The sequence below is a fragment of the Sinohyriopsis cumingii genome, chromosome 9, assembly GCF_028554795.1.
Source record: "Sinohyriopsis cumingii isolate HCF-2022 chromosome 9, ASM2855479v2, whole genome shotgun sequence".
Classification (NCBI taxonomy): domain Eukaryota; kingdom Metazoa; phylum Mollusca; class Bivalvia; order Unionida; family Unionidae; genus Sinohyriopsis; species Sinohyriopsis cumingii.
In genome coordinates this window covers 116,083,152-116,096,756 of record NC_142969.1, presented here as the reverse complement: position 1 = coordinate 116,096,756, position 13,605 = coordinate 116,083,152, and the positions used below count along the sequence as shown (strand labels likewise).

The window sequence follows — 13,605 nt, the reverse complement described above, 5'->3', positions numbered from 1 at the left end:
GCTTTTCCTTAAAATGTGAAATAGATACAAGTAATTGTTGTACTGGAAAAAGAGAAAGACATTTTCATTTTGCTTTTCCATAAAATGAGAGAGACATGTATTTGTTGTCCCATAAATAGGAAATAGAGACAAGTATTTGTTGTCCCATAAAATGTGAAAGAGTCATACATCACTAAAAAGTAAAGAAAATATGAAAGGTAATGCTCAAGAATAAAAGTCTACATTTTTAAGCATCTAAATAAAATGGAATTAAATATTTAGTTCTGGTTTTAGTAAAGGTTACTTAAATCTTCATGTCCAGAGATTGACTTCAAAATGTTTCTCACATGAATTGTTGCAATGAAAATTAATATTATTTCATTTCCATCATCTATCTATACCTCTATGTTGTTTTGTCTAAAAATGCTTTAGAATACAGTAAAACTGTCTTGAAAGACCATCACTATGAGAGACTGCAGTTCATGAGACATCAGATTCTCCATGCAGATTAACTGATTCAATAGTCTTAGGACCCGTTATGAGAGCACCTGTCTTAAATCCATGATTTAAAGACAGAATAGATGGTCTTTGTAGACAGATTCTACTGTACATGTTTTGCATAGTCTGCTGAATATGTAATTTGTTTTACACAGAATTACCAATACATTACAATTATTTCATTTTACCCCACCCACTCTTACTCTTGGCATCAATGCCTCTGCCTTGATCAATTAATTCACCATACCCACAACTACCCTTGGCTTTAATGCCTCCTCCTTGGTAATTACTTCACCCTACCTCAGCCAACACTTACCCTTGGCATCAGTGCCTCCACTTTGATATCTATGTGCTCAGGTGCTTGCTGAACATCGGCAGATTTCTGGAATAACAAATACACATTTCCAAGAAAATGACCTTCTTGCATGGAAACTGTTTTCCAATAGTGTTTGGTGGAAAGGTACAAAGGCTTGCCAACTATATCTCACCTGACAACAGTGTTGAACAGTTTCCAAGGGAAAAAGTAGTAGTATTTTACATAGTGCAATGTGACAAGATAAGACCACAGTACCAAAAAAAATAGTGCCAACTGGATCATGTGTGATAACCATGGCATGGGTAGTACCCGAAAGTCAAGGACACATGCATTCTGTCCTAAATGTCTCTGTAGTCAGCCAACTACAACTCAAGAATTTATCATGTGATATAGTTAGCCAATTGCAACTCAGGAATTTATCATGTGATGTACTAATACATTAATACTATGATGTTAAAATACTGGCAGTAGTTTCAAACAGTGGCCAAATTAGAGTATTTTTGTGTGCCTTCATTAGTGCCAGATGAAAAGCCAAGGTGGATTAGTGGTTATCATGACAGCCTTTCAAATGAAAGGGTATGGATAAAAAATACTACCAATGAACCAGTCCAGGTCAAGCTACCATCATGCTGGAGTTTCAACTGAAAGTGTATGGGTTAAAAATAATAATATTGGACCAGCCCAGGTCAAGCTACCATCATGCTGGACTTGCAACTGAAAGGTTAAGGGTTTGAAATACTATCAATGGACCAGCCCAGGTCAAGCTACAATCATGCTGGAGTTTCAACTGAAAGGGTATGGGTTAAAAATAATAATATTGGACCAGCACAGGTCAAGCTATGGCCAAGCTACCATCATGTGTCCCTCATCATGGAACTTTACTACAACTGCAATGGTACTAAACAACTTTAATAAGTTGCTCTGCTGAAATACACCAAACAAACTTAACCCAACACAAACCATTAATGCCAGATATAATTCATCAGTTACACAAAAACTATGGTATTTTTACCATCAAATGACTCAGTAAAATTTCCTAGTCAAAACACATGAGGTATAATCAGTACAGGGGTTTTGGTTCTTGAAAAAGTGACTTCAAATGAATCATAAAATTAACTCTCCATAATAATGAGTATTATGACAAAGATACTAATGGTACTACTACTATTAATTTTCCATTTATGTCAAACTCCTTTCAACTGCTATATGAACTTTGACCCTTAAGGGTTAAAATGAATTGAAAAATAACTTTCATATGCTTAAAAGTTTGGGAGTAGCTTTTAACAGATGAATACATTTTGCTTTTAACAGATGAATACATGTTGATCTGTCTTCTATATTGTCATATGAGTTACTCTCACGTTTACTCATGTTAATTTACTGCAATATGGAATTTCAATCTTGGCTCTTATATCCTGTCAACAATTTTTGTATTATTAATTATAATACAACCTACCATGAACTGGGCAAGGCTGAGGGAGAAGCAATTGGCCCAGAGCAGTGTAAGGTAGTCCACTGTCAGGTTCACTGGGTTGACCAGTACATAGAGGTTAGCATGTGGAACTGAAACAGATTAATGCAGTTCTATACTCATTTAAAATTACTTCACTCAACTGAAAAACTAATTCATCTGTTATTTCAGACCCCCCCCCCAATTTTAATAATTTTGTTCACTTTCATGAAGAAGTCTTGATGATAATGAGTACTTTATAATAAACCAAGGATCTGTACCACAACTGTATTTTCATTATTAAATAAATCCTGGAAAGTAGGTCACATTGACTCAGTTTAGGTGTACAATATAAGCTGCTTTAATCCTATGGTTTGCTAACATTTCAAGTTTTGTATCAGCAGGTGTACTGTAATAAGAGTTACAGACAAGACAGGTTGAACGGTGACAAAAACAAATGGATGAGGATGAGGAAATGAGGATTCAACATGCCACTAAATTCTTCTTGTTGGTGTATAACAATGACAATGATCCTACTATTAGGTATATTTAATTTGTATGTTAGTTTCTTTTTTCTCCATGATTATCAGTTATAATTGTATTTTATACTTGACCTTTTCCAAAATCAAGATGATGTACCTGTCTAATAAATTTTATTTTTGCAAACAATTAATACATAGCTAATATAATCTCTTGGAGTGTGGGTTAAATATTATGATCATTATCAACAGAAGTAAAGATATGTATTTGGGTCTGGGTCATGGTTATTGGAATTCCCCCATAAAAATACCTAGCCTACCAGATGTTTACCACATTCTATAATATAAGTAACAGAATCTCCCACAATGAAAGTTTCCATTAAGTAATATTTTTTAAAATTTTTTTGTTTTTTTAAAATAGAAAATGCAAACTGTGACCTACTGGTCAAGTAAAGAGTTTTATAATATTGTTTACTGGGAAAATTATTTATTCCTGCAAAAACATCTGAAGCAAAAATCAGTCTTATTGCTGTGCTCAGTATTACATTTGGGCTAGAATTATTTATTCAAATTATTATTCTATGGAATTACAGTGCTCAACAAAATAGTGTCGACATGTCATTTAGATTTCAAGCTATTATTACATTAGTACATTTGAGACTACAGGCACAAGGCATATCAACACTTTCAGCATTGGATCTTTTTTGGAATATAACTGGAATTTAATTAGAACTTTACTCATTAGGATTGGTGATAAAACTTTTTGGACTATTTCAAATTTAATTCACATACTGTAAATTCTTTTTAAATTTTCACTTTGTATTCTAGGGAAATAATTTGTTGAATTTGATAAAACTTGTTGCTTTCACTTTTTTATTACTTAGTTTAAGCCTTATATTTGTAATACTATAATACTTTGACTTAAATGCAAAAGGTAAAGTTATTTTGTTTTTATCAATACTGTGTGTTGGTGGGTGGGTGGTGGATGAGATGCAGCAAGATGAGATTTCCATTACTTTTGAAGCACACAGCTTTATCATGTTGCACAGAAGCCATGGTTGGCTGAGAGGTCCTAAAATTTATATTTAACCCTATTTCTGATTTCTTTGTTTTGTTGTTTGTATAAATGCAACCTTATGAAAAACGTGATTTGAAAATATTACAATTAAACAATGTGTTCATGCTGTACTTGCAAAAACAGAATAAATCCCTTAATACTGTTTATTTTACTAATACTAAATGATTGCCATCTATGCCTGATTGATCCATTGTAACCAGCTATTGGAAATGCTTGTATCTGTGTTGATCTTTCGTACACAACTATTAGAAATGCCTGTATTTGTGTTGATCTGTTGCACCCAGCTATTGAAAATGCCTGTATTTGTGTTGATCTGTTTTACTATTAGAAATTGCCTGTATTTGTGTTGATTAGTTGTGCCCACCTATTGAAAATGCCAGTAATAGTGTTGATCTGTTGTACCCAGCTATTGGAAATGCCTGTATTAGTACTGATCTATTGTAATCAGCTATTAGAAATGCCTATATCAGTGTTGATCTGTTGTACCAGCTATTGGAAATGCCTATATTCATGTTTATCTGTTGTACCCAGCTATTGGAAATGCCTATATTCATGTTTATCTGTTGTACCCATCTATTGGAAATGACTGTATCTGTGTTCATCTGTTGTACCAGCTATTTGAAATGCCTGTTTTTGTGTTCATCTCTTCTACCCAAATATTGGAAATGCCTGAATTAGTGCTGATCTGTTGTACCCAGCTACTGGAAATGCCTGAATTAGTGTTGATCTGTTGTATCCAGCTACTGAAAATGCCTGTATTAGTGTTGATCTGCTGTACCAAACTATTGGAAATGCCTGTATTGGTGTTGATCTGCTGTACCCAACTATTGGAAATGCCTGTATTGGTGTTGATCTGTTGTACCCAGCTAATGAAAATGCCTGTATTAGTGTTGATCTGCTGTACCCAACTATTGGAAATGCCTGTATTGGTGTTGATCTGTTGTACCCAGCTACTGAAAATGCCTGTATTAGTGTTGATCTGCTGTACCCAACTATTGGAAATGCCTGTATTGGTGTTGATCTGCTGTACCCAACTATTGGAAATGCCTGTATTGGTGTTGATCTGTTGTACCCAGCTAATGAAAATGCCTGTATTAGTGTTGATCTGCTGTACCCAACTATTGGAAATGCCTGTATTGGTGTTGATCTGTTGTACCCAGCTACTGAAAATGCCTGTATTAGTGTTGATCTGCTGTACCCAACTATTGGAAATGCCTGTATTGGTGTTGATCTGTTGTACCCAGCTAATGAAAATGCCTGTATTAGTGTTGATCTGCTGTACCCAACTATTGGAAATGCCTGTATTGGTGTTGATCTGTTGTACCAAACTACTGAAAAAGCCTGTATTAGTATTGATCTATTGTCACCAGCTACTGAAAATGCCTGTATTAGTGTTGATCTGTTGTACTCAGCTACTGAAAATGCATGTATTAGTGTTGATCTGCTGTACCAAACTATTGGAAATGCCTGTTTTTGTGTTCATCTCTTCTACCCAAATATTGGAAATGCCTGAATTAGTGCTGATCTGTTGTACCCAGCTACTGGAAATGCCTGAATTAGTGTTGATCTGTTGTATCCAGCTACTGAAAATGCCTGTATTAGTGTTGATCTGCTGTACCCAACTATTGGAAATGCCTGTATTGGTGTTGATCTGTTGTACCCAGCTAATGAAAATGCCTGTATTAGTGTTGATCTGCTGTACCCAACTATTGGAAATGCCTGTATTGGTGTTGATCTGTTGTACCCAGCTACTGAAAATGCCTGTATTAGTGTTGATCTGCTGTACCCAACTATTGGAAATGCCTGTATTGGTGTTGATCTGTTGTATCCAGCTACTGAAAATGCCTGTATTAGTGTTGATCTGTTGTACCCAACTACTGAAAAAGCCTGTATTAGTATTGATCTATTGTCACCAGCTACTGAAAATGCCTGTATTAGTGTTGATCTGTTGTACTCAGCTACTGAAAATGCATTTATTAGTGTTGATCTGCTGTACCAAACTATTGGAAATGCCTGTTTTTGTGTTCATCTCTTCTACCCAAATATTGGAAATGCCTGAATTAGTGCTGATCTGTTGTACCCAGCTACTGGAAATGCCTGAATTAGTGTTGATCTGTTGTATCCAGCTACTGAAAATGCCTGTATTAGTGTTGATCTGCTGTACCCAACTATTGGAAATGCCTGTATTGGTGTTGATCTGTTGTACCCAGCTAATGAAAATGCCTGTATTAGTGTTGATCTGCTGTACCCAACTATTGGAAATGCCTGTATTGGTGTTGATCTGCTGTACCCAACTACTGGAAATGCCTGTATTGGTGTTGATCTGTTGTACCCAGCTAATGAAAATGCCTGTATTAGTGTTGATCTGCTGTACCCAACTATTGGAAATGCCTGTATTGGTGTTGATCTGTTGTATCCAGCTACTGAAAATGCCTGTATTAGTGTTGATCTGTTGTACCAAACTACTGAAAAAGCCTGTATTAGTATTGATCTATTGTCACCAGCTACTGAAAATGCCTGTATTAGTGTTGATCTGTTGTACTCAGCTACTGAAAATGCATGTATTAGTGTTGATCTGCTGTACCAAACTATTGGAAATGCCTGTATTGGTGTTGATCTGTTGTACCCAGCTACTGAAAATGCCTGTATTAGTGTTGATCTGTTGTACCCAACTACTGAAAATGCCTGTATTAGTATTGATCTATTGTCACCAGCTACTGAAAATGCCTGCATTAGTGTTGATCTGCTGTATCCAACTATTGGAAATGCATGAACTGATGTTGATCTGTTGTACCAAACTATGCCTGTATTAGTATTGATCTGTTGTTACCAGCTTCTGAAAATACCTGCATTAGTGTTGATCTGCTGTACCCAACTACTGGAAATGAGTGAACTGATGTTGATCTGTTGTACCCAGCTACTGAAAATGCCTGTATTAGTATTGATCTGTTGTACCCAGCTATTGGAAATGCCTGTATTGGTGTTGATCTGCTGTACCCAACTATTAGAAATGCCTGTATTGGTGCTTATCTATTGTACTGAGCTATCAGAAACATCTGTATTAGTGTTACATCATTGCCCTATTTTCTCATAATGGCTATTAATCTACTTCTGGTGAAGAGAGATTTTGTGGATCAAGATACTGTACAAGTTGCCTCTTAAACACAGATGTTCAATATAACCTGGATTTTCTAGATCACCACGTAACGTGAAGTATTTATTTTATTGCTGCTAGGATATTGATTGTTTACTACCAAACTATGGAACAATCAGAACCAGTATGCAAGATAGAAAAAAACATTAATCTCTTACATAATGGATCCAGTTCAAACTGATTGGAGCCTCCCAGCTATAAATGGATGCTGAAGACTGGGCATTATTACTACATTGATTAAAATATTTATCTAAGGTCTCCTTTGAATATTTGTAATTTCCTGATGCAAAACTAATTCATGGAAATATCCTTTGATATTCTGGTAAATGTTCATTGCAAATCAATTCTGAATCTTTGAATGTGTATTGACAGAGTGGCAACCAATGATATCATAATAATATTAGGAAGAAATCAGACAAATGGTGAGCAATTTGCTAATGTGAATATAACCCTGCCTGCATACCTTCTCATGACAACAATGACATTAGGCAGAAATTAGACAAATGGTGAGCAATTTGCTAATGTGACTATACCCCTGCCTGCATACCTTCTCATGATAACAATAACATTAGGCAGAAATGAGACAAATGGTGAGCAATTTTGGTAATGTAAATATACCCCTGCCTGCTTACCTTCTCATGATAACAATGACATAGGCAGAAATGAGATGAATGGTGAGCAATTTGGTAATGTAAATATACCCCTGCCTGCTTACCTTCTCATGATAACAATGACATTAGGCAGAAATGAGATGAATGGTGAGCAATTTGGTAATGTAAATATACCCCTGCCTGCATACCTTCTCATGATAACAATGACATTAGGCAGAAATGAGATGAATGGTGAGCAATTTGGTAATGTAAATATACCCCTGCCTGCTTACCTTCTCATGATAAGAATGACATTAGGCAGAAATGAGACAAATGGTGAGCAATTTGGTAATGTAAATATACCCCTGCCTGCATACCTTCTCATGATAACAATGACATTAGGCAGAAATGAGACGAATGGTGAGCAATTTGGTAATGTAAATATACCCCTGCCTGCATACCTTCTCACGATGACAATGATATAAGCCAAGTTTCACAGCAATCGCTAAAAACTGCAAAGAGTACTTGCATTAAAAAAATTCTTTCATAAACTGCATCCTGCTTAAGTCAAAAAGAGCAAAATCTCTGACAGAAATCAAGAGTAAGACAAGGATTGAGATGATGACCATAATATGTAAGACAAGGATTTAGATGATGACCATTATATGTAAGACAAGGATTTAGATGATGACCATTATATGTAAGACAAGGATGTATATGATGACCATTATGTGTAAGACAAGGATTTAGATGATGACCATAATATGTAAGACAAGGATTTAGATGATGACCATTATATGTAAGACAAGGATTTAGATGATGACCATAATATGTAAGACAAGGATTAATATGATGACCATTATATGTAAGACAAGGATTTAGATGATGACCATTACATGTAAGACAAGGATTTAGATGATGACCATAATATGTAAGACAAGGATTTAGATGATGACCATTACACGTAAGACAAGGATTTAGATGATGACCATTATATGTAAGACAAGGATTTAGATGATGACCATAATATGTAAGACAAGGATTTAGATGATGACCATTATATGTAAGACAAGGATTTAGATGATGACCATTGTATGTAAGACAAATATTTAGATGATGGCCATTATATGTACCAAGTTTCACAGTAAGTCCATAAAACATTTCAAAATTATGTTTTACACAGCATTCTTCTGCACACCAAACAGTTTTAAGGGCAATAACTTTTAAAAAAAACATCAGTGAGAGTACAGAGCTTTGGTGACATGTGCATCTTCCGATGATGGCCATAATATTCACAAAATTTCGTGAAGATCAAATGAAAACTATAAGACTAAGTGTGCCCACCATATTCTATCATATACCACATATATCTGTAAGTCAGAAAGGGCAATAACTCCAAAAAAAGCAAAGAACCATTGTGATATGTTCATATACACACCCTAAGATGATGACCACCATAATATGTACCAAATTTCATAGTGATCATCCATGGGACTAGTTGCATTTACAAGGTTCATCTTCAGAAGATCCATTCATGCCCCATTAACAAATATGAGGCTTGCTAAATTCACAAGATTTGGTCCTATACTGCATTCAATTGCAAGTAACAAAGGGCAATAACTCTGATAAAATGTACAGGAGCAGTGATTTGTCCATATGTATTACAATCCATCAAAAACGCCAGAAATAGTTGTGTTAATGAGAATCAAGCATTCACTTTATACAGCCACAAGACAAGAAAGGAAATAATTCTAACAAAAAATGGCAAATACAATGTAATTTGTCTCCATGTGCATCTTTGGGTGGTAACCATAATAATGACCATTTTTCATTGCAATTCAATGCACTAATGATTTTGTGCCATATACATGGTATGATGGATGGATGGACACAAGGATAACTATAGAGGTGAGTCCCTTGATGGGACCGATATTTGACTGCCCAAAAAGAATTCCATGGAATTTAAGAGTATTTATTCTTTTCAGCTTCTAAGTGTTGAAAACTACCTCTGATATTTTTTAGCAGTAAGATTTTTCAAAATTAGCTACAGTGGCAGTCATATTGGATGTAACCATATTCATTTATGACAAAACAGACACCAGCAGAAGACATTTGTTGAAAACCCGATGCCTAAACAACCAACTGTTCAGAAGAATGTTTATTGTGGCAGCCATAATGGATGTCTGTGAGGCTCCAATTAAAATTAGGACTTACTAGATATATTGTCTTTTGGTGACAACCCTATGTTGATTTGACCATAAATTCTGAAACAGTAGCAATAACAAGATTTTCAAGATGGCCATATGGCTGTCACATTTGCACAATTTTCATTTAGGACAAACTAGACAATATTTTTGGCAAAATCCCATGTCATTATGACTTTACATTTGAGATTAACAACAAAAATATTTTCAAGATGGCTGAAATGGTGGCAATATTCGTGGTCAGATTGGCACAACTAGATATCATAGTTATTCTGGTGAAAATTCAAGAGGAGGCCAAACATGGGGGGCCAAACATGGCATCATTTTCATTTTGAGCCAACTAGACATCATAGAAATCACCTTGTGAAGACCTTATATCACTACGACTTTCTCTTCAGGAGAAGCAGTGATCACAAGATATTCAAAATGGTTACCATGATGGCTGTACCATTTTCATTTAGGATCTACTAGATGTCATAAGAAGTCTTTTAATGAAAATCCTACTCTAAGATATGACCATTCATTCAAGAAATTAGCAATAACAAAATTTTCAAGATGGCTGCTGTGGTGTCCATTTTGTATGTCCAAGCAGCACCATTTTCATTCAGAAGGAAATAGACCATGGGATGAATAAGGACATAAAGTTTCATGGCGAATTTGCCAAATAGTGTAGGTGTCATGATAACAATTGTTAGGGTTCAACAAATGATGGAGTTAAAAATGCCTGAACTCTCATTTAAATAAAATTGTTAATCCCTACTGGTTGTAGAGTATATAATTGGTACATTCAATAGAGTTCTCTTTCCTAAAAATTGTGCTACTGGAGAGCTCTGGATCAGATTTAATTATTTCTATTATCTGATACTTAATACAATCTATGTCATTGTCAGGTAAATTAAAATGCTTAGATACCAGGGAATCTGTCTGATTATGGATAACCTCAAGTGCTCTTTTATTCTCACTTGGAATCCCCTTCTGGTCTCACCTATGTATTGCTTGTCACATTTAGTGCAGGTGAACAAATAGATGACATTACGTGTTGTACTACGTCCTCTTAGTTTTGATTTATATTTGAGGTTCGTTAATGTGCTTGTAAAGGTTTTAGAGTCACCCATTTTCCTGCAGAAACTGCAATTAATGGTTTCACAATCTAGTACTTTGTTTGCCAATGTTTTTCAAGATAGGCCTGGATGTTTGCTAGAAAATTTAGCTCTTATTAATTGGTTACTAAGTTTATAATCAATCCTCTGTGCAAATATTGATCTTGAAAAAATCTCTCGTAGACTATATTAGACAATAGGTCAGAGATTACATGTTGCATGTTTAAGGAAATAATTATCTTTATCATATGTGAAGATAGCTGGTATTGCACTGTAATATAGTGAGAACAGCCTCCACATCCAATCAGTCATCATCTTCCCTCAACAGATGATGCAGCACAGGACTTCCCATAAGCTCATCTGGTCCACAACCAGGATCACAGGACTTCCCATAAGCTCATCTGGTCCACAACCAGGATCACAGGACTTCCCATAAGCTCATCTGGTCCACAACCAGGATCACAGGACTTCCCATAAACTCATCTGGTCCACAACCAGGATCACAGGACTTCCCATAAACTCATCTGGTCCACAATCAGGATCACAGGACTTCCCATAAACTCATCTGGTCCACAACCAGGATCACAGGACTTCCCATAAACTCATCTGGTCCACAACCAGGATCACAGGACTTCCCATAAGCTCATCTGGTCCACAACCAGGATCACAGGACTTCCCATAAACTCATCTGGTCCACAATCAGGATCACAGGACTTCCCATAAACTCATCTGGTCCACAACCAGGATCACAGGACTTCCCATAAACTCATCTGGTCCACAACCAGGATCACAGGACTTCCCATAAACTCATCTGGTCCACAACCAGGATCACAGGACTTCCCATAAACTCATCTGGTCCACAACCAGGATCACAGGACTTCCCATAAGCTCATCTGGTCCACAACCAGGATCACAGGACTTCCCATAAACTCATCTGGTCCACAATCAGGATCACAGGACTTCCCATAAACTCATCTGGTCCACAACCAGGATCACAGGACTTCCCATAAGCTCATCTGGTCCACAACCAGGATCACAGGACTTCCCATAAGCTCATCTGGTCCACAACCAGGATCACAGGACTTCCCATAAGCTCATGTGGTCCACAACCAGGATCACAGGACTTCCCATAAACTCATCTGGTCCACAACCAGGATCACAGGACTTCACATAAGCTCATCTGGTCCACAACCAGGAAATGTAAAACAGCTTTGGTAAATAACTGACAGCATATGTTCATAAAAAATGTCATTAAGTACACTCCACTTATTTCATTGCTGTAGATTAAATGGGAAAGCCAACTAAAAACTGAGTTTATAGTTAAAATATATATAACAAACTCGCACACACATACATATGTGAGTGTGAGTGTGTGTGTGAGATTCAACCATATTTTATCTCCATCAACAGTTTTATCCAATATCTCTTCAAATACACATCTAGTTAACCAACAGAGGTTTAAATTTTTAGTGTCACACTTTCAATGTAATTATTCTTTACTTCAATCATTTAAATATCAAGCATTGAAGATTGTACAATGAGTCTTTCAACAACAAAAAATTTGTCAGTAGTGTTTATACAGAGAGTGAAGTTTCAGTACACAAGGTGGGTCACACTACTTGATGTGTGACCTAGTCAAGGGAAGTTGCAGTACACTGGGTGGATCACACTATTTGATTTGACCTAGTCAAGAGTGTTAGTCCAGAGTGAAGTTTCAGTAAACTGGGTGGGTCACACACTACCTGATGTGTGACCTAATCAAGAGTGTTCATACAGAGTGAAGTTTTAGTACACTGGGTGGGTCACACACTACCTGATGTGTGACCTAGTCAAGAGTGTTTATACAGAGATTGCAGTTTAAGTACACTGGGTGGGTCACACACTACCTGATGTGTGACCTAGTATAGGAAACAGGACAAGAAGATCAAGATGTCACATAGGTGACAGCATGTGATTAATTTAAATTGTTCCAGTATGACCGGTAAACATAGTTTCATCAGTGTTGCCTGTAATTAAGTAGTATTTCTCATATTATAAACTTTCATCAGTGTTGCTTGTAATTAAGTAGTATTACTCACATTATTATGACCTGCTTTCATTAGTGTTGCCTGTAATTATGTAGTACTACTCACATTATGACCTGGTTTTGTCAGTGTTGCCTGTAATTAAGTAGTATTACTCACATTATTATGACCTGCTTTCATTAGTGTTGCCTGTAATTATGTAGTACTACTCACATTATGACCTGGTTTTGTCAGTGTTGCCTGTAATTAAGTAGTATTACTCACATTATTATGACCTGCTTTCATTAGTGTTGCCTGTAATTATGTAGTACTACTCACATTATGACCTGGTTTTGTCAGTGTTGCCTGTAATTAAGTAGTATTACTCACATCAGTGTTGCCTGTAATTAAGTAGTATTACTCACATCAGTGTTGCCTGCAATTAAGTAGTATTACTCACATTATGACCTGACCACTGAGAGCAACATACAAAAAAATGACCTTGATAAAGGTCATTGGTGTATCACTGATTTGTTCACTGATTATCGCAAATTATACCTGCTTCCGTAGCTCTGTGAATTTTCATGTGAGCATCTTGAACATTTTTATAAAAATCACCCAATGATTTTAACACCATGTCATCATATTGATGATCATCACTCATTCAGTAATTCTGTTGCTGATGTTGTTGTTCTGGGGTTTAATACTATTTCACAGCACAAGCTAGGCTATATATGGCAGCCAGTATAACCTG

General features: G+C 36.1%; 1 protein-coding gene across 2 annotated transcripts in view; it reads right to left on the bottom strand.

Annotated features, from left to right (window-relative positions):
• The window catches only part of LOC149792518 (bridge-like lipid transfer protein family member 3B), a 129,813-nt gene that overhangs the window by 23,385 nt on the left and 92,823 nt on the right, over window positions 1–13,605 (bottom strand). For both annotated transcript variants that reach the window (XM_089971139.1, XM_089971140.1), the window contains 2 exons: window positions 2,250–2,356; window positions 794–859 (listed from right to left, as the gene is read on the bottom strand). In XM_089971139.1, coding sequence (XP_089827265.1) covers window positions 794–859; window positions 2,250–2,356 — 173 coding nt within the window. The remainder of the gene's footprint in view (window positions 1–793; window positions 860–2,249; window positions 2,357–13,605) is intronic.